This window comes from Pleurodeles waltl, chromosome 2_2 (genome assembly GCF_031143425.1).
Source record: "Pleurodeles waltl isolate 20211129_DDA chromosome 2_2, aPleWal1.hap1.20221129, whole genome shotgun sequence".
Classification (NCBI taxonomy): Eukaryota; Metazoa; Chordata; class Amphibia; order Caudata; family Salamandridae; genus Pleurodeles; species Pleurodeles waltl.
In genome coordinates this window covers 875,345,933-875,372,407 of record NC_090439.1, presented here as the reverse complement: position 1 = coordinate 875,372,407, position 26,475 = coordinate 875,345,933, and the positions used below count along the sequence as shown (strand labels likewise).

At 44.7% G+C, this 26,475-nt stretch overlaps 1 protein-coding gene across 3 annotated transcripts in view; it reads right to left on the bottom strand.

Annotated features, from left to right (window-relative positions):
* The window catches only part of VPS13B (vacuolar protein sorting 13 homolog B), a 2,423,697-nt gene that overhangs the window by 186,277 nt on the left and 2,210,945 nt on the right, over positions 1–26,475 (bottom strand). For all 3 annotated transcript variants that reach the window (XM_069220546.1, XM_069220545.1, XM_069220547.1), the window contains exons 46-48: positions 16,661–16,744; positions 16,346–16,521; positions 1,310–1,480 (exon numbers count right to left, since the gene is read on the bottom strand). In XM_069220546.1, coding sequence (XP_069076647.1) covers positions 1,310–1,480; positions 16,346–16,521; positions 16,661–16,744 — 431 coding nt within the window. The remainder of the gene's footprint in view (positions 1–1,309; positions 1,481–16,345; positions 16,522–16,660; positions 16,745–26,475) is intronic.

Below are 26,475 nucleotides of genomic sequence, written 5' to 3'. Positions count from 1 at the left end.
AGAGATTTAACAGACCGTGGCAGACCTGAATGAGGGTACTAGACTCAATTAGTCCTTTCTTTCTCGGTTCAGTATGTGTACAGGAACAAGATGTATCGACAAGGCTGCTCTCTAGAGCTCTCACACCTGAAATCTGGCCTGCTCCTGAAACGCTAGAGGCACCCTTTAGTCTCCAGATTGTGAATTATGTATACCAGTGAAAATTGCAATTCTGCTACAGTAGATTCTTCATCATTCTCAGAAAAGGTCTGTAGTGGCCAGGTACCTAACTCCAAGGAAAACTTTGAAACTTCTGTGTTCAAATCTACGGAAGTACCGCGTTGAGGCAACAAGGTAGTGAATCCACACTCCTCAGGCACACCAACCTACTTGTCCATATAGGATTCAGATTCTGAGATGAAGCCCGGAATATGCCTCACATCCTGGGTCTGTTAGTTTAGAAATTACGTGTGTCTTCAGTAGGTACTGAGGCAGCAAGATAGTGTCTGCTGCAAGAGCACTTTGAGGGGGCACTCGGATGGGGACAGCCATGAGGTACATTTTGACTGCTCATTACATTTCATCCCATGGAGCACATTTTCTGTTATAATGATGCCGTATCATACAAAGGGCATCCTTCAATCCTCAATGAGAAGAGTGAGCTCATTAAGGAGCTGTTGTGGTCTAGCAGCTGAGCTACCAAGTGTGGCACAAGGGAACTTGTGTGATAATGCTGCCTTTGGTATTTATTTATTTAAAAGGCATGTAAGTATGGGCAATTCACTTTATTTCTCTGTGCCGAAAATTATGAATATGTGAAAAGTAATGTAAACCGAATGTAAACAAAATAAATGCAATAATATAATTTGAATCGTTTCTCAGAATACCTCCCTTCAATTAAAGTAAAGAACGCTGTTGCATCCCAGCTAGGTTTGCACTGCATACATTCATGAATGCATTCGTACAATAAAGACACGTTATCCTCAGTTATGAAGCTTTTCAACTCATAGGCCCAAATGTGATTGCAGTTCTTACTAAACTGATCGCACAGTGAGTTCCACAGACTATTTTGAAGTAATGAAAGTATTGCTCTGAAAAGGCGTTCCATCCATGATTATAGTTATTACCAACAATCAATAACACAAAATATTGTATCACAGTGTTGTGAACATATATTATAAACAGTTGAAATTGCACTTTATTGAGCAAGCTTCTAAAATGCACAGATACCCAATAGCACTCGAGGACAGAGCATTCAATTTCCACTGCCTTATACACAATCCATAACATGCGTGCTTGCTGAAGGAAGATACGTGCATGCCACCATTACCTGTCAGAATCCTGTTTATTGTAAGGCCACGATGGCTGCGAGGAGCTGTCCTGCTTATAGAATTCAGAGATGAGCGAGGTCAGAGAGCCATCGAGAGGAGTCTTGGTGGCAATCTGCTTAATAAGACTTGTCGAAATAGGAACAGCACATTCCGAAGGATCATCCTCTTCCCTTACAACATTAATCAAAACACATTTTATCAGCATTCACTAAAAAATAATTTTAAGTACTTTATAAATGTTTTGACCCATAAAAAAACAATTTTCTGGTGACACCAACCAGGAAAACACCAGTTACAAACATTAAACTTCATTAGTCACAACAAGCAAGAACTGAGAGAATAATAACAATAAAACAATAATAATAATTTGTTTTTAAATAACACTTTCTGACTGTGATCGTCTTGATCGTAACTATTACAGTAAAGACACACTGGGTGAGTGATAACGTTTCTCACATTTTTACTGGACTGATGGACCATCTCTCTCACTCTTTCTTTGCCCATTTCCGGAGAGTGAAACAAGGCGAGAAAAACCAGGGCGGATATTGGAACTCTAGAAAAAGAGGTGCTATCAGGTAGCTTAAAGCTGGCTCAATACAGTTATACTGAAGTATATTTATGCAGCACCTGGAATGCGCCGCTCATTAACATCGCTGTAACAGATTCACAAGTAATACATCTACATCTGCTATATGGTTCAGGGCCCAGAAGAAAAAAGCTAAGTGCAGCACCCTGATACAACAGCAGGATGTCTTCAGAAAGCTGGCGGTTCTGCACAAACACTCCTGGGTGTGATTCACATAAGATTTGTATACATCTGAGGGGGATCCTAGGTACCCCCAATAACTGGGATTCTGAAAATAAACCCTTGTTTAGTTAATAGAGTCTATCACGACAAAGGACAATCTGCCAGGGAGGTGGATTCTCCTTCATGTGTTTTTGGATTAGAGATGGAAAACGTAGGCATCTGGGAGGAGTGCAGGAATCTGTGCGATATTAAGCAATTTATTTTTCATATTTGGCTGTACTATGATAAAAACATTGACAATGACCTTTGCACTCTAGTAATAAATGTATTTATGAATCTAGGTTTATTCGTAGAAGTGTTCCCAAATGAATGTATTACTGTATTTACAGTGTCACACCTAGTTTCACTTTCATGGCATATAAATGTACAATATAAATATATGTATTTATGTGCAGGTATATACAATTACACACATTGCAAGGCTAATACGGATACATGCGTTTTGAAGACTGATGTTTATTTCACTGTAAAAAGTTCAATTTACTACAAATGTGTTTGCAAATAACTCAGGAATGAATGAACACATGTACACCAGGATCGGCTAGCACAAAATGGCTTGTTTTATGTAGTACCTTTTGCTCATGAGGGACATTTTCATCAGATATTTTTGAGAAAAGAGCAAAAATGCAGCTCTTCGAAGGGCTTATTACCTATATTTTTGTCAAGAATTTGTGAATGGGAAATGTACAATTGAAAAAAAATCCAAAAACCTACCAAAAGGCTGAGTTGCAAAATTGATCTTGAGCGATGGGCAATATACAAGTGAAAAAAAATCCCCAAACCTACCGAAAACGCTGACTTTTGATGATCGATCCAAACAACATACAAATGGGATGTCGCCTTGACCGTTTTTATAGCAAAACCGTTTTTATGAATATTGTATGTGTTCATGATCATGCACTATGGGCCCGATTCACAAAGGTAAACTTAGACGTTTGGTCTAAACTTAGATCAAACGTCCAAGTTTACAACTGTGGGAATTCACAAAAGTCATTTATGAGTAGTATTTTTAGGTCCGCACTCGGGCGGAGATGCCCTTTGTGAATTCACACAGCCGTAAATTTGGACGTTTGATCTAAGTTTAGACCAAACGTCTAAGTTTACCTTTGTGAATCGGGCCAATGTGTTTTACAGTTAGCAAACACAAACAACTAATTGCTGCAACAAATCTGTTAGCACCACAACTTCAACATAGTGAATGTAATCATTAATCAAAAAACACACAATACCGGGCCAAAGTGATTAAAACACTTAACAAGCAAAACATAACAAGCAACTGCAATGCAACAAGTCTTGCAATGCAATAGGTCTTGGGTTTGCAAGAGTTAGAGCTATTGGCATTGTAAATGACAATGTTTTTGTACCCATGTGTTTTGTTTTGGAGTGGATGTGTGTGGAGGGGAAGTCTGTGGGTTGTACTGGAATTGTTAGTTGCAAAATTGTGAGGGGAGGAATTGTGTGGTGTAGAGTGCATTTGAATAGTGGAATTATGTGGCATAGTGAATAGATAGGGGTGAGAACTGCAAATAATAAATAAAAAGGAATAGAGAGAGGGATAAGTAGTTTTTATTTTACAAGCAGCTTAACATGATATGCATGTGTCTCACCACGGAATCAGAGTTCGAAGGGTCTGCTTCCGCTGGGATTTAGACAGAGCAGAAGCATGTTAAAAATAAACCAGAAACTCCGGCCCCAGGTGTGGCTTGACTTCGGCACTATGGACTTGAGAGTCTAGACTCCACCATATGCACCATTCAGAACACCCCTTCGTCCCATTCCCATCCCCTGCCCCGCCAACACACACTCATCTATACTCAATAGAAGCATCCATTGAGGTAGGAGAAAGCCACATTAGGCGGGTATTCCCTCCAAAACAGCCTTTTGGACTTAGAAGGCTAACAAGCATTGGCAATGCCAATAGGTCTGGCTTTAAATGAATGCTGTACAGAAGTGGTTCCCAACCTTATGACTTCTGTGGACCCCCTCTTTATCATTACTGGAATCAGGGACCCCCACCGAATCATTATTAGAATCTACAGACTCCCCACTGAGTCATTACTGAAAGATGAGGGCCTAATCTGTTAATAATATTTAATTTTCTAAGCAGTCAGGGACCCTCTGAGGAGGCTTCAGGGACCCCCAGGGGTCCCCGGACCACAGTTTGGGAACCACTGCTGTATAGTAATGTGAAGCATTACAAGTAAATAGTATGCGGATAGATCTGTATTTGCATGGAAGTAAATAACTGTAGAATACAATTGGTGTATGTAAAAGGTCTAGTGACAGTTGCACTGCCAAACCGCACCTACAAATCTATGTAGCCTAATGACTGCCCTCCTCCCAACTGTGCATCTGACAGAGAAAAAAATATTATGTAGTTATCTAAGACATTTTAATAGCATATCAAAGTCATGTGTGTGTGCCCCAGAAAGTTCAAGCTTAGGCAGTTGGATAAATAAACTAAATTATCACAGCTTTTTTTCCATTATACCACCTGTCATGGTAGCTTGCTGTGCGTCCACAAAGTGCCTTGCTGTTGGTACAGAACGCTATATAAAATCAATTAAAATAGCCTACTGTTTTCAATGCCTAGCACACACCCTTTACACAGACATTTACTGCTGCAACACTGTGGGCCTAAAATTGTGAAATACTGGGTCTGCGGCCGGCTGTATACTGTATTCTCTGTTAGTCCAGACATTTTCACGATTTCTTGCCAGACATAGGTGTGTATAGGGATCAGGCTTTGTTTCTTTCCACTTGTCACGAGAACGAAGCGTGCCATCAGCAAGCCTATATTCCACCCACCTCTCCCACTGAAAGCCATTTATCATCTGTTTCATGTCCAGAGTTTGTGTAGCTCTGTTACTGTTGCCTGGCCTGAGCTAGGGCTTTAAACGAGACCCCAAGCAGCACATGATAATGCATCAAGAATGGATGAATCGTCTCCTTTACCAGCCTATTGTCTGCCCCGTTGACAGGGTCTGATAGTCTTTAGTCAAGGGAAAGGATGCGTGAAGGCAGAAACATTATTCCATGCATCTGCCCAAAGAAAAGCTTTTGTACTGAGATTTTTTATTGCTTTCTCAGATGCTTTATAACTGAAGCAAAACCAATCGTGCTGCCTATTTTCAGGTTGGCAAGCTTGATTTCTAAGACTACTTTTGGGCAGTGTGAAACTATATGATCGCTAAAACGGGTCCAGGATTTTGAGCACTTGCATTCAGAGTTTACCTTTTGTTGCCTTTTTACATTAGCTGTAGTATAAAGAGAGATTTGATCCACACACTTTATACTTCCCAAATTAAAGTAACCAGATAATTCCATGTCATCAAGGACACCATTCTCCCATCTTAGATTTTATTTAACAAACCATGGATTCTGGGAGTTAAAGTTTTGGCATCCTCAAAGGAACTAATGGGGATAACGTTATAGATCACAAAGATGTAAGCTTACTATATACATCGAAGGAGCGCTGTGAAGGCAGGTGGGAGCGTGACAATGAGCCTTATGGTGAAATATTTATTTCAAATAAAAACTGAAAACAATTGCATAAAAAAATTAACGTAAAAGGCTCGTCCCTTCCCAGCGGCACCAGAAGCAGAATCGTGTAAAAGGCCCTGCAAGGTGATGTCACGAGGCAGAGGGTACATGCAGAGGAGCGGTCTCGACGGCAGCGGAGAACGAGCTTTTGGGTGCGGCACTGGGTGGGGTGGAGAAGGGGGAAGGGGGAAACGTCACGGTTAAATAAAAAAGCGTTATGAAGTGGACAGTGATCGCTGCTTCATAGAACTTTTTTCCCTTCGTTCAGTTGGGAGGGGGAAAACAAACAGAGATGGGTGGGAGAAGAAGCAAGATGAGGACGGGGAGAAGAAACAGGACAGGTGCGGGTTTTGGGGTAATACAAGTTAAAAGTGCAGCATTTTGTGCAGCCCTTCAACATCAAAAACGCTCACATAGGAGCCTCAAAATGCAGTGAGATAAATAATTCACACTGTAGGGGGGCAACTAGAAAGTTAACGGTTTAGAATTTCACAAGAGTCCATAAAAATAAAATAAAAAACAAGAGTCCATAAAAATAAAATAAGAAGCTGATACTTATTTTACATACTTGTAGATCATGCACACGGCTCCATTAAATGTCCTACAGCAAAATAAATCCTTTAATTCAGCTCATAAACAGAGGAGCAAACTCAACCGAGGACACTGGAGGTTTTTTTTTTTAAGCACAGGATTTTTAGTGATTTACCCAGAATCACAGGATCTGGGGGGAACAACACCAAGATTTGAACCTGGTTCCTCAGGTCCAAGATGGGCAACTCTGTCGGTATGCCACATTCTCTACATCTGTGTCCGGCACAGTGTATTTATATGTGCACACTTTGTACATCTAATATCTTTGTACTGACTCAAGTTCTCCTCACCCACAGGTCTCGCTCTATGGTCACTTTTGACAAACTCTCCACTTCCCATCAAGGGCCGACTTGTGAGAAGCAGAAGAAACCACCGGCCTCGTGAGAACAACCAAGAGAACTTCTCAGACTACCCCAACACACACCAGACAAAGAACCCCAGAGGAGAGGATCTGGAGTAATGGCCAGAGGTGCCGACTTTAGAGCTGGGGAACACGGTTTGAATCTCGGCTCAACATCCAGTGATTCTGGACAAATCACTTAATCCCCCCTTGCTACCAAAAATGAATGTGTTCTTGTGTAATGTAACCAGTGCTCATGGAAAACCCTCTTAATACCTTTGTATCAAGCTTGCTCTATATAAAACTGCCAAAAATAAATAAATAAATAAATGCTCCAATACATTTGTGTCAAGTTTGTGCTACATAAAACTGCACAAAACAAAATTAAATAAAAAAGAACCCGCAGACATCGCAAAGAAACAGCAAGATGCCTGAATACAAGGAAGAGGAAGAAACAATCACCAGGAGCGTGAAGCAGCGAGGCAAAAGAAAAAAATAGTGCACCGTACATGGCTGATCGTGCAATAATCCATGTAACAGGGTCAGTCTCCAACGCAGTAACAAAACAACCTCAAGGCAGAACACAATTAGAGCATTTACCGATGACATCAAGGTGGGACAAACATAAAGCACTTGAAAGGCAGGCTCAGAAACGAATGAAAGTGATGAGCCTGATATGGGCGTGGTTAAAGCCCATAGAACAGATTACAACATGTTGAAAAGCAGGGTTGCTCAATTTGCTCGACCTAAAAGGGACGCACCAGCACCCTGGGGAAGCAGGGCATGGCCACAGGCCAGACCCAGAACTCGTGTATACAACAAAGCAGCATTCAAAAGAAGCCTCTTATGTGTTAATAATCTTTTTTTAACTTTCAGGTTTATGTAGTGAATAAGAACAGTTAAAAAGCAAAACTATCACTAAACAGCTTTGAAGCAAAACAATGGATTTGTAATACCATTGTCTTTGATTTTGGTACCAGACCAAGGACTACTAAGGGCTGTATTTGTAGTCACCGAATTGCTGCAATTTAACAACAATAATCCAAAATGCATAAAGAAATGTAAAATGAAAATAATTATCTACCTATCTATCTATATATACCTATCCATCTAAAGTTTTTTTCACTCCGAGCAAGGAGTGTCAGATAGGCATGCCCTTCTCCCTGATCTGTGAGAATTTACATATTCTAATTTAATGTAATTTTGAAACTGGCTACTGATAGAGTAGAGAAAGTGGATAGGGAAACCATCATATACAGGCCCAAAGAACAGAAAAACATTGCAAGATCTGATAAGGAACTCATCTGTTTTATCACCACATACACTAACAAGCAGGAAAACTGTGAGGCATTTTACAAAGAACCTGGGACAGTGTACTCCAGGATGAAACCCTTAAGGATGTGATCGGTGAAAGACCAGCTATAACATTTAAACAGAATATCTCTCTTAAGGATAGGTTGGGTCAAAGTTATTTGAGCCCCTCAAATACCATGCGAATCCCTTGCCAGGTTTTTATAAATGCAGTCACTATAAGGCTTTAAGTTTAGATCCAATGTCAAAATGTTTTAACTGAAACAGATCAAACAGAAACGTAGCATTAATAAATTAATAAACACACACCTGTAAAACTGATTGTGTCATCTATGCCACCATATTTTCCAGTGAAAAGTGGTATGAGGGGTAGAACCACAAGAAGTGGATCCTTGAACATGTGATGGCTATAAACAACCATTATACAACCTATAGCGCAGCATGGCACTTCATTGATGCACAATGAGGTGATTGGAAGGTGGTCAGATTTTCCGTAATTGACAGTGTACGTAAGACTTCCCGAGGGGGTGATAGGGTGCTAACACTACGTAAATTAGAGTAAAAATATATCCTGGAGGCAGGAAGTGTGGCCCCATTGTGGATGAACAATGATGAAAAACGTTTTGTACATCTACAGAATTGATTTTATAACGGTGAAGACTCTCCCAGCCTGAAAGAACAAATCCTGTCATGGAAAATGTATAGATTAAGGTTTTATTTAAAGAGTAGATTGTTTTGGGGAAGTGGCAATGCAAGATGGCCGACAGGATGCATTCTTGAGGAGCTCCCATGCGGCCTCACCTAATCCTGAAACATCCTGCCACTTTCAGCAATATTATCACGATTAATTTGCTGCACTTGAACCTACACTATGAGGTGCCCTGAAATTTGGTGAGCGGTGCCGGCAGACAGACGAGGGGGACCTCTGCCCTGTACCCTTGGCGGTCTCAGCCTGTGATATTCGTGTGGCCCGTGGAAGGGCCGACTTACCCACCTGTGTTCAAGAAGTCAGCGGACTGTGATACAGGGCCTGTATCCTCAACTATAAAGACAGAAAAAACATCCTTCATGCAGCCAGTGGAATGGATACGGCCCACTTTTGAGAACCATTGGATTTCAATATACCCAGACTACATTAACAGGGTTCAGGAGGCCAGGAAGGGCTTTCTCGATGCCAAGGGGAAATTACGAGCACTGGGCCTTCGCTATATGTTATTGTATCCGGCCAAGTTGAAAGTCCTATCGGGGTACAAATCCCACTTTTTTGACACACCGGAAGATGTTTGGAGATGGTTGGAGGTCTGGGATAAGGTTCAAGTGAGATTTGTGTGTTCGATACATGAGGGACCTGGCCCTGGCTGGGGTGCCCCTGGCTCGGACTGGAGATCGAAAGGAGTGGATGAAGTGACTCAGTTCCAGACGCCCAGAAGAGACAACCCAAAAAGAGTGGTAATTTAAAGTGATGGTACCACGTCTGTGTAGCCTCAGGTGATTACACCCCCTGATGCGGGGGATTCGCAAACTGGTCTCAAACACAAGTGTGGACAATTCGGCTGTCAAACTGTGAGGTTATCACAGACGATGCTACACACAAAGGTCACACTTCTTAAAACCTCATTACTGTCATTGATATGCTCTGATGTATGAGGTGGATATATACAGTACCGATATGTGGGGTTGGCGTTCTCCTCCCATGCACAGTGGTAGGCCTCAGTTGGGATAATGGGGGTTAGGCTGCTGGTCCTGGCAGTGTAGATTTTACTGGATTCACAGTATTGGTTTACAATGTTTTGCTGTATATACTGGATGGGGGATGTTGGAGGCAGTTATACTGTTTTGTACTCCTGTCCTGTCAGTTATGGAGTGCTTGTTGTGGTTTGCAGCGCAAGTGTGCATTTGAGTATCTACAAGACATAGGAAGAGGCCATTGTGGTGGGACATAGAGGGGAATTTTTGGAGTCAGCATACTGGAAGGGACTGTTAGCACTACATGGCTGACTTCACTTCCGTATTGACATGGAACATGGAATGTTTGGCGCCTGAGAGGCTATGCTAAGAGAGTTCACTCCTTCCTCAGATGACACAAAGTACAGACTACATGTCTACAGGCGACGCACCTGTCAGGGACAGAAGCTCTGAAAAGGGCCACTATTTCCCTGGGGTACTAGATTGTAAAGAGATCACAATTCTGAATGTGTACGCACCCAATGTAGACAATAGGTATTTTTTGGATCGTATGCAGGTTCTGATGGAGGATAGTGTGGGTGACCCTATAATCTGGGCAGGTGATTTTAATTGTGTCCTTGATGGGGACTGGGATCGTTACCCACCTAAACATGGTACCAAACCCTTGATGATGATCTCACTGAACTCAGTCATGATTTATCTGGGATTTGGGGACAGCTGGCATGCACTTCATACTGGGATCCGAGAATAAGCTTGCCGATCTTTAACTCACAACACATACAGCTGCCTGGGGTAGATCTACAGGATCTGAAGGGGTGATACATTTGGGGCGATATTTATCCGATCACGCAGCAGTACTGCTCCCGCTGGAATGGAGTGTTGGACATCGTTGGCATACTTGGCGAATGCCTCCTGGGATATAACATGCCGGGAGGCATTGGCAACATCTCTCACTAACTATATAGACGCTAAAACGGGTACTATATTCTCCAGATCTATAGAATGGGAACCTCTTAAGGCAGTTATTAGAGGGGCATGCATAGGAACTACACGTAGGGTTCGTAGGAAGTTGGAGACTGCACTGTTAGAACAAGAGCGTTGTCTGGCTTCCCAGCGATAATTCAATGTACTACAACTGTATTCTATAATAGGTGCCCTTTCTCCTAGCACTGTGATCTTTGAGGTACTCTGGGAGTGTCTAGGAGCACTTAGGCTCCTGGTCGTTACTGATTAGAAAGTCTTGTTCTGTGATTACACCACATCCTGTGTGTTGTGCTCGGGGACTTGCGCTGCTTTAATTCACAATGTTTATGTTGTTTTGAAAAATGTAATAAAAGATTAAAAAAAATTCCTTCAAACAGTCACTTGTTTTAACTGGGCACCTGAAACAAAGGATGCATTTTTAACTGTTGATTGATGATTACATATCCTTTCTTAGCTGATACAAATTGATCGAGGAAAGAGGAACAAGTGAGTGACTGCAAGATGAACTGAGTGTTCTGGAAACAAGGCAGTCGCTTTGAAATATTATGGCCCTGATTACTAATTTGGGGAGGGGATTACTCTGTCCCAAATGTGACAGATATCCCACGGGCGGCATATCCATCTCAGTTGGGACGGAGTAATCCGCCGAAGTCGTAATCAGGCCCTCTGTGTATTACAAATTGTAGGATGGATTGGTCCATAATACAGGAACTTGACAAAGGCTATTGTAGCCAAATTATTTAGGGGGTACTTTCACTAGACTAGAGGTCAGGTTCACTGCATTTTGTCTAATTCTGACAAGTATACTGCATAGTATCATATGGCAATGTTTAAATACAGATCATGAGAGTATACATTTTTCCCACTTTTTTACATATTTTTAGTATACTTAGTTTTCCATGATTGCTTGCTGCTCACTTTTGGGGTCTCCTCTGTGTATGATAACGACTAATATTGTTTCCTTAATAGCATATAGCGATCGAAATCAATGGTTGGAAGACTGAATAGGTTTACAAAGGAACAATAAGATGATGTAACCCGCAAGAAATAATTGAATATGTATCCATTTTGTTATGTTAATTTTTTTGGTGTTATTTCACATAGTCAGGATTATGTCCCTTCTTTATGTTTGCCACTTTGTAAGAGTTTAAATCTCACAATGGTTTGCAAATACTCATGTGACCACGACTCCCTGGGTCAAAACGTGTCGTCTTTTTTCTCTGTCAATGTAAATAAAAGATTGCAGCAACTATCGCTTGGAGTGGCTTGTATTTTCCAAGTCTCAACGAACGAGGAAAGGAAGAAGTTTTGTATATTCTGATGGTAAATGCATAATCAAAGGTGATGGAAAAATTACAATACTTTGCCAAAAGTATCATACGTTACTGCGATGAGTACAAATATGTTTCTTAAAGAATAAGTTACTTACCCCGCTGTATGGCTCTTTCTGGTGGATACTGTATCTAACCCAGATTCCTCACCTTTTGAACACCCTCAAGTACAAGACTGGATCAGGAGATTTTTTCAGCAATTCCCTTGTGCACCAGTAAGAGGATTTGTGCGGTCTATCCTGCTCCAGAAGTGACGTCTGGGCCACATCACATATAAACACCACTTATGCATGTCAACGTCAGATTCTTTCTGATATCTGTCCACACCATCAGACAGGATGTCAGATTTGACAGTGTGTAGATATTTAATTGGGACCTTCTAATAGGGTGGAAAGTCCATTCCACAGAACAGGCAGGAGAGAGGGTCTATGAGGAATGTGCAAGTGGACAGAGTATACACCAGAAAGATCGTTCTTCTTAAGGACACTTCTAACTGCAGAATCCTCACTTTGTGAGCAGGTACCAAAGCAGTACCTCCCCAAGTAGTGGGTCTGTGGAATGGCTCAGACCAAAAAGGTTTGCAGGACCAAAAGGACAAAGTGCCCCTCTCATTGGGCCTGGCTCTCAAGGCAGAAGTGCTTTGTGAAAGTGTGGAAGGACATCCTAGTTGCAGCCTGGCACATGTATGTCAAAGGCACTCCACAGACAAGTGAAGTGGGAGTAGCCTAGACTCTGGTGGAGTGAGCCCTTCAATCCTCTATGGGCTGCTTCGTAACCACTATGTAGCAGATCTTTATGCAAAGGAGTATCCACCTTGAAACTGTTCTCCTCTGCACTACCTTATCCTTTTGTGCTCCTGCAAACCCCACAAAGAGTTGATTGTCCACACAATGTTTCTTGGTGCAATTGATATAGAGGTCCAAGTGTACAGTCTCTCTTCCACTTTGGATGGGTGATTTGGAGTGAGGAACACTGGATGCATGATAGACTGTCTTATTTGGAAAGGCGTTCACAACCTTGAACATAAACACCGCCTTAGTCTCGAGCACCATACACTGACTTTACTCGTTCTGGTGTTGAAAGATTCTGTCAGATATTGTACAATGAGGGGGATGCCCTGATGAATCAGCCAGTTCCAGAGACACAGAGCCTCTTGACACAGGTGTGACTTCTGCCTGTTGACCTAGAACCGCAAAGATGTTAGGCAGTTCGCCGTCATCTGGTGGTAGTCTACAACTGATTGAGATGAGCTTAACTTTAGCAGCCAGTCTTCAAGTATGGGAAGATTGGTACTCACAATCTCAGAACATACGTTGCAACAATCACCATCACCTTTGTGAACACCAGAGGGGCAGTGGTGAGGTCGAAGGGGTGCACAGAGAAATTCAATTTCTCTTTGGAGGATGGCAACTGGTCCTCAGATCGTGTAGTAGTAGATGAGGTGGTGTTAGGAGGAAAGGTAGGGTGTAAACATCCTTTGCAACTTGAAGCATCCATTTGTCCGATGTAATACTCTGACACTGTTGAAGGAAATTAATTATACTCGAACCAATAGGGTGACAGTGTGCAGCAAAGGGAAAACTAAAGGGGTTTTGAAGCGCTGGGAGTGGGTGGGTGCATGGGGCAGGAGACTAGGTAGTACGTTGCCCCTGGGGACCTGTACGTAGTCTGCTGGATCCACGCCCTCTCCCTTGAAAGGGATGGAAGGTTTGTTACTGTAGAGGTAGGCTTTGCCAGGGTCTCTGTTGTATGACGCTTTCAAAGCCTCATAAGGAGCGATATAGCTGGAGATACTGTCACACAGGCTGGTAGAAGCCATGAAAGCACACCATTGCTCTGCTGTCCCTAAAGCTGAGGGCTGAGTCTCCTTTTGTCTTGGAAAAGATGGGTGCCATCAAATGGCAAGTCGAACAGTGATGCCTGACGGTCACCAGAAAAGCCCATGGATTTTATCCACGTGTGGTGCCAAAGCACTACGCTTGTACCAAGTGCCTAACCCAGACAATCTGTGGTGTTCAATCATGGCCTTATGAAGTACTTTGCAGTGTCTTGTCAGTCTTGGATAATGTGGACAAAATTGGCTTGTAGGTCATCTGGGACTGCAGGTGGAATTTTACTCATCATGACCTGGGGGCTAAACTGGCGGATGAGAACATCCATTTTCCAGGGCTTCCATGTGCTTTGATTTTCTAACTGCTCTGAAGACGTCTTCTCTAGCTGCAAGACTTCAGTCAAGACATTACGTTTTCACCTCTATTCAAGGCAGCTGGAGGTTGTGAACCTCTGCAACACTCTTGACAACTGTGGTAAATGAGGCTGATTACTCTATGGAAGGTCCAGGTGGAGAGTTGAGGCCAGTGTTAGGAAAAATATCAAGACCACTGGCATCTTGGAGATCCAAAAATAAATTCTCCTCCTTATGAAGTTGGGTGTCATCTTCAGGATCAGAGAACGATTGTCATTAAGGAACCATCCCTTCTGAGTGTGGATGAAACTGGACAAGTTGTGGCTGAGGCCAAGATAGATGCAACTTTATCTGGTGCTGCAGAGCATTCGCTTATGAGTCTGAGAGGACAATCAGTTCTTCTTTGGAGTCGCTGCTAGTGTTGACACAAGGTGAACCAATGATAATCTCGGCGCTGGTGTGAAGTCAGAGCAGGCATCAGCTCCAGAGTCATGGCAGGACCTGGCAGGACTTCAAGAGGCAGGTTCAGGGACAAACCTGCCAGCGGTGGCCGAACTGTAGGAGTCCTTGGATTCTTGTGCCCAGGAGGTGAGCCAGAAGAAGCAGGAAGCGTGGCAAAAATTTGCAACATGGTCTGCCGACTGCTTCGGCCTGTTGCAGAGTCTCTGATCAGTCTGGGAACTTTGGCTGAAAAGAGATGAGTTGGGGAGAATCGATTCCATGGTTGAGGACCAGGACCGAGATTGGGAGGAACCCTGACTTCTGAATTGCATTTTGAATTCTTGTATTTCTTTTTTGACTTACCTGACAACTTGGAATGGGAAGATGACCTCTCTCGATAGTGACATTCACAGTGAGAACGCATCCCCATCTTTGAGGGAAACTGACCTTTAAGTGCCCTCCTCGGGTGTTCGGTGATGTAGAGCTTGGCCTTTCAGGTTTGGATGACCTTTGGATTCATCAGAGCACGGTCACCACACAAATTAGACTGGTGTGAGAAGCCCAGACATGGACCTTATGCAGGTCCATCACCGAATCTGCTTATGGCAGTCTTGGCAGAGTTTGATGCCTTGTCGTTTTAGAGAAGTGAGCATTTTCCCTTGCACATTGTGAAAAATGTGGCAAAATAACTTTCTGTCACTGACACAAAAATGAGGAAACGAGTTCCATATCCAACTTCAAAAGTGCAGAAAGAAAGAAACTGATGCTGGCACGCAGATGTGGATTTATATGTTGCCCCCTAAGTCACTTACAGGGAAGGACGGACCTGATAAAGAGCTGCATGATGCCATTTACTGGCAAACAAGGGAATTGCAGAGAAAAATCTCCTGATCCAGACTGCTGCACAGGGGTCTATACAAGGTGGAGAATCTGCTGTTAAGAGTATCCATCAGAATTGTAATTTTCCCAACTGGACTAAACAAAGTGGACATAATGCCTACTGTGGCAGAAGAGTAGAGGGAGCCAGAATTAAAGTGTTGAAATAGGCAAATGAAACCACATAGGCTTCATAGTTAATCACTTCACTGTTGTACCAAAAAATATATGTAAATATCCAACTAATAACTATATAATCTATTTGTACTAAGTGAATGTCACATATGAGCACACCATGAAAATCTGGCCAGTCACTCCTACCCAACTAACACAGAGGCAGGCAGGGCTGTGAAAATCCTGCATACGATCATGTGAACTTGACCAAGATATACTTAGGCTACCCCACTGGTTTTACTTAGACTACCGCATATTTATATATTGCGTACAAGCACCCTTTCTTGTAAACTTCTTGTACACAGTGAGTAAAGTCTGTATATTGAGCCATATAGGTGTCATGGCTAAAAGCTATTGACTGGTACTCTCTCTGCTTTTCATGGGAGATTATGGGCATGTCACCGTTTCATATTTCAGGGAGATGGAAAGGTTTTATGTGTAGTAGTTGAACTATCTCACCTCGTCCTCCATGCTAGGGATTCACAAACATTTGGAACAACTTACAGAACAGGGCAACAGAAAAAGAAGGTACACACATATTACTCCCTTTGCCAATGATGTAAGTGAGCAAAATGTCACACAGTGAGGAAGGGGAGGGGGGACATTAGTTAGATACAATCTTCATTGGCACTCAGAACCTTATTTCCATGCAGTTGGCAGAATACTTCACACATGGACAGTATAAAGATGAAAAGATGTACTGATAGAGGCTGCTAAAATTATTCAAGCCCTCCTTACTACTGACTCAATTCTTGTAATACCTACCTTGCCTGAAATGTCAGGTGATGCGTCATGTCAGGCTCAATGTTTTGCAAGGATTTTTCCTCTCCTTGACCTGGTACAAGCTGGGCTTCACTCAATCCCAGGCTCCTTTTCTCCAAATGGATGATAATGGGATCAGGCAGATGGCTCCTCATGATAAAAAGAGGGCTGAACACAATCTAGTGGAACAAAAGAACAGGATGACTTTATTCTTTACTCATTCCAGCTGCTCAGGGAAAGAGAGCACTCTATAAATCTAATTTCCAGGTCATTCTGACCTTATTTTACTTCAGGACATGAAAAGTCAAAGGCACGTACCATTCTCTGCTGCACTTGAGAATTCAATTCCAAATTCAGACGTGTGCACCAGACATAAATAACTGAACCATTTGAAGATGGCACCTGCGTACAAACAAATACACATTGTTAGTTTAGAACCGTTTTCATGTTTAAAGAACAAAAAATGTTATTCCGTCAAAACAGGGCAACAAGGCAACATACTGAAGGAGTGAAATGAGATTCTTAAAACCACCTTTGAGACAAAGAGTAAAATAAATATACATTAAAAGTTACACACACCTGACATCACACAGGATATCTAGGATGGAGGCACACTCCACAAAGCAAGGAATGCTCCTGTGACCATAGTAACTTAAATTAACATGGTGAGTCAGAACAAGTATAAGTCAAGAGCAATATGGCATCCCCAGAACCCTAACTTAATCTAAGAAAACAACATTCAGGCATTTAGTTTTCAAGATGAACACCATTTTATAACCAGAAATGAGTATCTCTCTTTGTTGTAAAACGGAACAAATGTCAGTGATTTACCATCAAACAAATTCTGAGTGGTACAAAGCACTGATGGGTTTTGTCATCTGCTAGAAAAAAAGTGCGCAGTGATCATTTAGAGATCATTTGCATGGGCTGAAGTAGGACCAGGAAGGAACATTAGATTCCTTTCACTGAAAAAAGACTCTCTTTCACATGGCAAACACACTTAGAAAATCTTCTCAGCATTCTCTAAGTTCTATTAACGTTTTTAACTGATACTGGTAATTCCACAATTTCAGGATTACATAAATAATAGTGCATGGGTCTAGCATTTCAAGTTAAGTCCACATAATAATTTTGAGTCTGTTTGAAACTAATTCATTATGTGGGCAAAATTCATAAAACTTTATTATAGTGCTTTTTGGGTGGTGGTGTTGGGGGAGGGTGAAGGCAGTGAACAGAGGTGGATGTAAAGTTACTTTTACTGTTATCGTCAGGAAGGAAAGGTCATTATTATTTGCCCAAAGAACAAGTTACTTACATCAGTAACACCTTATCTGATAGAGACTCTATCTAGCCTTAGATTCCTTACCTTTGAATTTCCGCAAGCATCAGACTGGATCTGGAAGAGTTTTGTGAGCAGTACCCCTGCGTGTGGCATAGTTCAGCTCTGCATGCACCATCCACGTCAGAACTGAGGCCTGCAGCACCTGTATAGGTGCAACCGAGGCACCCCCCCATCAGTTTGTTTACATGATTTTCCACACCAGAATTGCTGAATCATAAAGAACACTGACCACTGGTGTGAAAACTAGAAAGAGAACAGCCATGTCCCTAAAAATCTGTTTGCAGAGTGGGGAGGATGGGTGGGTCGGTAAGGAATCTGCAGCTTGACACAGTCTGTACCAGATAATGCTTTACCAAAGGTAAGTAACGTGTTCATCTGAGAGAGACTTCTAGCTGTATATTCCTTACCTTGGAATAGATACCCAAGCAATACCACCCTGGAAATGGGTCTGCAGACCAATTTCAAATGAGGGAGTCCTGCAGGACCGTATGGGCCATGTGCCCATCTCTATGGACCTGACTGTCTAAACAGTAGTGCTTTGTGAATGTGTGCAAAGAGGCCCACATTGCTGCCTGGCAGATATCCAGGACAGGTACTCCGCATGGTAATGCAGTGGCAGCAGCTTTAGCTCTTGTAGAATGAGCAAGTCCTCGGAGTTCCTTTTTGGCCAGTGGGTAGCAGAACCTAATGCAGAGAATGAGCCATCTAGAGATGGTCCTCTTCTGCATGGTCCATCCATCCTTTCTTCGCTCCAATATACCCACATGAAGAGTTGATCGTCCACCCAGAACTCTTTTGTTCGATCAAGGTAGAAAGACAACTCTCTTTTTGGGTCCAGATGGTGGAGTCACTACCATTCTACCATTGGATATTGGGGAACGTAACAAGTAAGGAAGGTGATGGCTTGGTCTACGTGAAATGGAGTGACCATTTTTGAAAGAAAGGAGGCTTTTCTGTGAAGCACCTGTTTATCAGGATACATGGTGAAGTAAGCAGGCTTAGTTGACAAAGCCTGGAGCTCACTCACTCTTCAGGGAGATGTAATCGCCACAAGGAAGGCTGTTTTGATTGTAAGGAGCCTGAGGGGACAATTATACAAAGGCTGGAAAGGAACACACATCTTGAAAATTAGCACAAGATGAAGGTCCACTGACGCATGATAAATAAGAAAGGAGGAAAGAGATGTACAAGACAATTTAGAAACCTATTTACTATGGTGGACCCGAAGAGGGATGGCTGGTCAGGCAACCACAGAAAAGAAGAAACAGCCGTGAGGTCGCCCTTGAGAGTGCCATGAGCAGAGCTTTGCTGGGCAACAGAAAGAACAAAAAAGGAATACCTGAGAAAGGTGAGCAGAAAGGGGGTCAACTTGTTTTTCTGCACACCATGCCACAATTTGTTTCCAAAGGCAGCTGTATACCGTTTTGGTGGAGGGGTGCTTGGCTGCCAAGATGACAATACTGACTTCGAGAGGAATATCGAAAGCTGTCAACTGTGCCGCTCAATCTCCAAACAAGAAGGTAGAAGCTGAACAGGTTTGGGTGGAGGACCCTCCCCTGCTGCTGTGTCAGAAGATCCTCTCGAATGGGCAGCCTGATCGAAGGATCAATGGCATTGCTCAGTAGCTAGGGATACCAGACTCTCCATGCCCAGTCCGGAGTCAAAAGGATGACTTGGGTGTGGTTGTTCTTGGCCTTCTTGAGAACTCTGGGCAGGAGTGGTATGGAGGGAAAGGCGTATATGAGGCCTGAGCTCCACTCCAGACGAAAAGCACCCCTGAGTGAGAGCTGCCTTGGAAAGTCCAGTGCACAAAACTGCTGACATTGTGTGTTCTCACTGGAACATATCTAACCAAGGATCTTCCTGCTGCTGAAAGAGACCTTGCACCACCTCTGGGTGGAGATAACATTTGTGATCTGCTAATCAACTAAGGTAAACTTTGTTCACTCTGCTGTTCAAAGAATTCTCCAGGTGTTTAACCACCATAGATATACCCTGACTTTCCAGTCATGTCCAGAGACGCAGAGCCTCTTGACAAAGGGTCCATGACCCCACCACACCCTTTCTTTTGCAGTACCACATGGCAGGGGTGTTGTCTGTGAACGCCTGCACTTGCCTTCCCTTGAAGGAGGGTAGAAAGGCTTTCAAGGCCAGTCGTATCTCCCAGAGCTCCAGCAGATCGAGGTGGAGTCCAGATTCCGCTGGAGACCAGAGTCCTCTGATTTCCACTTTTCCCAGATGGCTGCCCCATCCCACGTGTGATGCATGTGTCAATACTATGAAATCTGGCTGGGGATGGGAGATGGGTATGCTGTTGACCCAACTACGGCTCGTTAACCACCACTGCAGGTCTAAACCATGTCTAGAGATTCCCCTGATGCTGTGCCCACTGAAACTTCAGGTCCCACTGCAGAGCCCGCATTTGCCAGCTGGCATGCATCACTTGCAGGATGCAGGAGGCAATGAGTCCCCAACAGCCTCAGGGTTTGTCTCACTGAAATCCAAAAAAGTGGCTGAAACATTGATAACATAATCTGAACGTCCTGGACTCGACGTTCTGGAGGATATGCCCAAAATTGCACTGTGTCCAGAACAGCTCCAATGAAAGGGAGTGTCTGAGAGGGAGTCAAGTTTAACATTGGCATGTCGATAGTGAACCCCAGCACATGCAGGAGGTCCACCGTAGTCTGGAGGTGGGAGATGACAGGTGGGGCGAGCCTGGCTTCATCAGCTAGTCATCAAGACTGGGGAAGATTGGCATCCCTGATCTCCACAGATAAGCTGCAACCACAGTCATCACCATAGTGAACATATCAGGGGCATTGGTTAGGTCGAAGGGGAGCACAGCAAACTGAACACCTGTGGGCAGGCAGGACAGGAATGTGGAATTATGAGTCCTTCAAGTCCAAGTCCAACTCTACCATCCAGTCTCCTGGGTCCAGGGCAGACAGGACATGAGCTAATGTGAGCATTTTGAATTTTTTCTCTTTGAGGAAGTAATTAAGGGGCCGTAGGTCTAGGACAGGACGAAGGCCTCCATCCTTTTTCGGCACCAGAACATAGTGGGAATAGCAAACATTACGTACATCTGCTGTCGGTCACCTCTCAATGGCTCTGTGAGTTGCAGGCAGACAAGGGACAGGTGATCCTCCATCAGCCTGATGTAGGATGGTGGCATGGGGGAGGGGTTCCAATGAAGGGCTGGCGTAGATCTTTCGGAAGATCTGCAAAACCCACCTGTCCGATGTTATAGACTACTAGTGGGGCAAGTGATGGCGAATCCTACGGCCAACTGGATGCCATGATGATATGTGGGCAAGGAAGGTTTGGAGGCTGCAGCTGCCAGGGTGGTGGACAAATAGGACCGCTGGCTGCCCCATCCCCGTGTTCTGTGGCTACCGTGCCCTCGGCCACACAGAGGTTGGAGAGTGTGCGCAGCATAGTGGCAGTGAGGGTATTGGTGTGGCTGGAAGCCCCTTTCGTAGCCACCATAGAAGCAAAAGTCAGATTGTGGGTGAAATGGGGCCATAGAAAGGCACAAGAACCTGGCCGCAGCACTAATATCCATAAAGCGTGTAGGAGGCTGCCTCAGTATATGGTGCACACCTATAGGTGAGGCACCCTGTACTGAGTCCGAGCAACCCTTAGTGATAGTGTAGGCGGCTCTAGATGACCAGAGCTCTCACAGGGGTAGCTGTGGAGAGCAGCTAAGGCTCATCCCGGAGGATGTAAAGCGGTTGAAAATACCACACAGGTCAGTCAGTGAAGTACACATAGGAAAGAACCACAGCAGTGTTACAAAAATATGTAATATTTATTGTAACACACACTCTAGAACTAACTTTGGTATATCCCCTAACCGGAGATATAGTCATACAAAAATATACTTAGAAACAGGTAAGTAAAGGCATAAAGGGACCATAGACTAAAATAATGGAATGCAAAACTCACTCCCAACCCACACTACTAACCAAGGACCCTTAGGCCTGGGGAAGTACTAAAACCCCCAAAGTGAGTAGGCAGGACTCACCTGCTTGTGTACAGAATAGAAATCTCAGGGCAGTGTTCATAGGCTAACATGGGGATGTGGCAGTTGGAGTTTTTGCTTTTCAGGACCTTTCCCAGGGGACACTGAGGAAACCCGTTGGGACAAGGGAGGTTAGATAGTGCCCCCACCCGTGGATATCCAGAACAGTGGAGTACCTACACCAGGGCCCCAAGTGCATAGGGAGTGAAGTCGTGTTGGATTCTCCTGCTGAATTCAGTGTGGATCTCAGTTGTCCAGCAGCTGTCACGACCCCTGGTCCAGACTTGAGGAACCCAGGCATGGATTCTGGGAGAAGAGGACCCAAGCAGAGTGGGGACAGAGTCCAGACCACCTGTAGGTGCCCAGACGGTGCAGAAGGGCAATGCCCACCTGATAGAAATGGGGTTTCTGGTTGGCTATGGAATGCACCTCAGCCAGGCAGAACTTACCCACTCTAGTCAGGGCAAGGGAGTTACACGTCCAAGATAACCCCTGCTCACCCCCTTGGTAGCTTGGCACGAGCAGTCAGGCTTTACCTGGAGGCAATGTGTAAAGCGTTTGCACAACACACACAACACATGTGATGCAATATCCCCACCACAAAGGAAACACAACACCAGATTATATGAAAATATACTGTATTGTACACAAGGCAATTATCAGACCAAACATCACATATCAGTACTATCCTGCTACCTTAGCAGTTGTCAGAACGTTACACATTAGTTACTCTGCAACCTAGCAGTAGTCACACATAACACACAGGTTACTCAGTATTCTGCAACATAAGCAGTAGTCAGGAAAACACGTTATTACATCACAGCACTTGTCATAAGAATATCATAAAATGCCCATAGTAGGAACATTAGAAAACATATGGCAAGTTAGAAAAACATATTAGCAAGCATGTCCATAAAAGGAACATTTGCATACACATATGTAAAAACATCAAACGCAGGTAGGTAATATATGAATCAAACAAAAGTCTGTAGAAAGAACTTTGGATTGCAACTATATTGGTCCTTTAAACAGTACCTGGTTGGATGAAGGCACCTCCAGTGCCTAGAAGGCGAACAATGGGGCCCCTGGCGCTCCTATGCGCAAAACGGGGGCCTCCCTTATACTCTGGGGTCAGAGGAGGGCGACATGCACCTCCTCTTTTTTATAGACAGGCCCCTCCGGGGACCGTGATTACTGGGGGCCCCCCAGGGCCTCAACCGGCCCTCACGAGGGGGGCCAAAGCCAGCAAAAACAACTTAGGGCAGGAGGGGGGCACCACGCACCCCCTCCGGGTTTAATGACAGGCCCCTCCCTGGACCCGCAATCTCTGGGGGTCCCCCGAGCCTCCACTGGCCCTTCCACCAAGGGTGGGGGGCCCACAATAATGCCCGTTTTACCTAACAGCAGAAAAGGAGCGTCCTGCTCCTAACGCAGCCCCCAGGGGGAAGGGGGCACTCCCCGAGCCTTCCCCTGGTCCTGCTGTGAAGCCACAAGAAGATCAGACCCCTCCTGGGGCCCAAGCAGACACTCGCCTGCACCCAATGCGAGTGTTCTTCCAGCTTCCCGGGCCACTGCGGTGATCTTATTTAAAGGGGCACAATGCAGCAAGGAGCCTACGAGCTCCCAAGGCTCCATAAGCATGCTGCAATCAGCGCTATGGCACCCCTCTGCAAGAAATGGATGCAGGGGTCAGGGGCCACAGCACCCTGCCTCTGGAGAGCAGAATCTTAAGGCAAGGACCTCAGGTCGAGGGCCCAGCTACAGGCCAGCACAAGGGAAAGGCAGCAAGTGGCAAGTCCTTCACAGTGACCAGGCAGGTCACAGGTCAGCACAGCAGCAGCAGTCCATGGCGGTTCCTGGTGAGTCCTTTCAGCCTTTGGTGTCCAGTTCCAAGATGATTCCAAGAGTCTCCAAATAGTGGGGAAAATTCCCCTTTACTTATAGTCAGTTTTTACAGTGTTTTACAATGCTAGGGAGAGGAGGTTCCAGCCAGTTACAACTGGTTCTGGGAGTGACCCCTCTCTCCTTTCAGCACAGGCTCCAAACATCAGTGGGGGGTTAACGACCCTATTGTGTGAGGCCAGGGCACAGCCTTTACAAATGTAGGTGTGCCCCGCCTCTCCCTTCTCTCAGCCCAGGAAGACTATTCAGTATGCAGATGCACCTCTGTGACACCTCCACCCTCCCTGTGTACAGGCTGTCTGAAAAGTATGCACAAAGCCCCAACTGTCACTCTACCCAGACGTGGATTGGAGTCCAGCTGCAAAACACCAGAGTCATAAGTACAGATAAAAGCGCACTTTCTAGAAGTGGCATTTCTGTGATAGTAATAAAAAATACACCCACACCAGTAAGCAGTATTTATTATCACCATCACAACCATACCAAACATGCCTACGTTACCCCTCATAAATCAGACAATACAATCCTATGAGAAGGCAGCACTCACAGCAGTGAGACACCAAGTTAGGCTGTTTGTCACTACCAGGACAGGCCATGCAATATGGCACATGTCCTGCCTTTCTACATACATGGCACCCTGCCCATAGGGCTACCTAGGGCGTACCTTAGGGGTGACTTACATGTAGTAAAAGGGGAGTTCTGGGCCTGGCAAGTAAATTTAGATGCCAGGTCCCTTTGGCAGAAAACTGCACACACAGGCCCTGCGCTAGCAGGCCTGAGACAGGTTTAAAAGTCTACTTCAGTGGGTGGCGCAAGCAGCGCTGCAGGCCCACTAGTAGCATTTAATTTACAGGCCCTGGTTATAGAGATACCACTGTACAAGGGACTTATAGGTAAATTAAATATGCCAATTGGGTATAAGCCAATCATACCAACTTTAGATGGGAGAGCACCTGCACTTTAGCACTGGTCAGCAATGATAAAGTGCTCAGAGTCCTAGAGCCAACAGCGAGAGGTCAGAAAAACCAGGAGGAAGGAGGCACCTTCTGGGTATGACCCTGCGTAAGGCAAAAAGTCCAACACCACCATTCTCGGTAATGCTTCCTGTAGGACGGTGGACAAAGAAGTGCAACTGTGGAGTCCAGGCGATGCAGGAGGACCCCAGGAGCCATCCATGAGCTTCCCCACACCAGCAGAGGGGTCAGTGGTCAGCAGGACCACCAACAAAGCTTTGGCAAATGCAGAGAATCATTGCACTGAGTTTGACGGATTGGTGGGGACCAGCTGGGTCCAGGTGACGCAACCTTGGCAGGTAGGTCAGGGCCAGCCCTCAGCAAGCAGGAGAGCCGGTAGGAATCGTTGGAGCACCCAGCAGGACCCTCTGGAAGCAGGCACAGGGAGTCGCAGGGATGCCTCAGCAGCACAGCAAAGAAGGATGCCCTTGCCGCATGAGTTGCAGAGTGGGCATCGTTCTTGGAGATGGAAAGTGCTGGAGGCCAGTGATTCTTGGACCTAGGAGGTCTTCGGGCTGAAGAGCCAACAAGCCTTGGCAATGACAAGCAGACGCAGTGCACAGGGGTTCCAGCCAAGCAGCTCCAGCGAAGGACCACAAACTTCAAATTTGCAAGGAAGATAGGTCAGACCTCTTGAGAACCACAGAACCACCACTTGTGTTGCAGAGCCTTAGAGAGCCATTGGGACAGCAGGATCCACAAGCTGGTCATCGTCGCTGAGGTGCCTGCGGATTCCGGGGTGCAACTCCTTCACTCCAACTGAGATTATCTCTTGCTTTCCTATGTGCAGGCAGAGTCCCACTGACTCCTGAGGATGCATTGCCACGGGGTTGCAGAAATCTTTGCAGAACTTGGAAACAAAGTTGCAGCAGGAGCCCTCCAACTGGTTACAGTCTTGCTTTTGGTTCCAGCGAAGAACAGCAGCAGTTCCAACTCTTTCAGTTGGGAAGAGGCTCTACTCGGAACCAGGCCTTAATGCACGATGCTCCCTCATCTAATCAGCCAACGGACAAGGTGAATTAGAAGATGTCTTCAACTTCTCTTTCTTATTATGCAGACTTAACCAAGTGGCCCGATTACTTGGAGTGCGACGATGTCAGGCTCTGTGAGCGCTCCCGGGACCTTCCTCTGGACCGAGACCTCGAACGACGTGGTGTCACAGGAGTCACTCCCTCAAGGCCTACAGGTTCATGGCGCGGCAGTGGGAACACAACCTGAGGCACCAAAGGCATACAAGGTGCAGGTCCATCACCGACATCGGTCGATGAGAGGCGCTGCAGGAACTGAAGACGGCCTTCTTTGATAACATCCCTGCCACACCAGGAGGAAAACCTCAAAAAAGATTTGATAGAACATAAAAAAAAGTTCAGTCAAAAAGTGACTGACGGGGTAGCTCTTCTCCAGATCAGCGCTGGCTGTGCTGAAAGAAAAGAACTGATGTCAGTGCCCCTAGGAGCCTATACAGGTTCCAAGAATGCAACTTCTGGCGCGAACGACGCACAAGGAGCCAAGCAATGCTATCTACTGGCGTGCAGGGGTACTGCTCACAAAAATCTTTTGGCCGCAATCTGACGCCTGGGGAAATGCTAAGGTATGGACTCTGTAGCTAGAAGTCAATATTAGATCTATAAAACAGTAATTGTAGGGTACGTCGTTATAGATGAAGTACATATTAGGTCATGAGAAGATGTAATCTCTCCAAAACTTAATCAGCTTACAGTCCAATGGCAGTAGTAATGTATTTTGTGTAATTCAAGTTGTGCTCTCTGAATGCTACAGTGGACCACTTCTTGATTCATCGTCAATCCATTTCTATGACATGAGATTAAAGCCCTTAGATTTGTCTGAA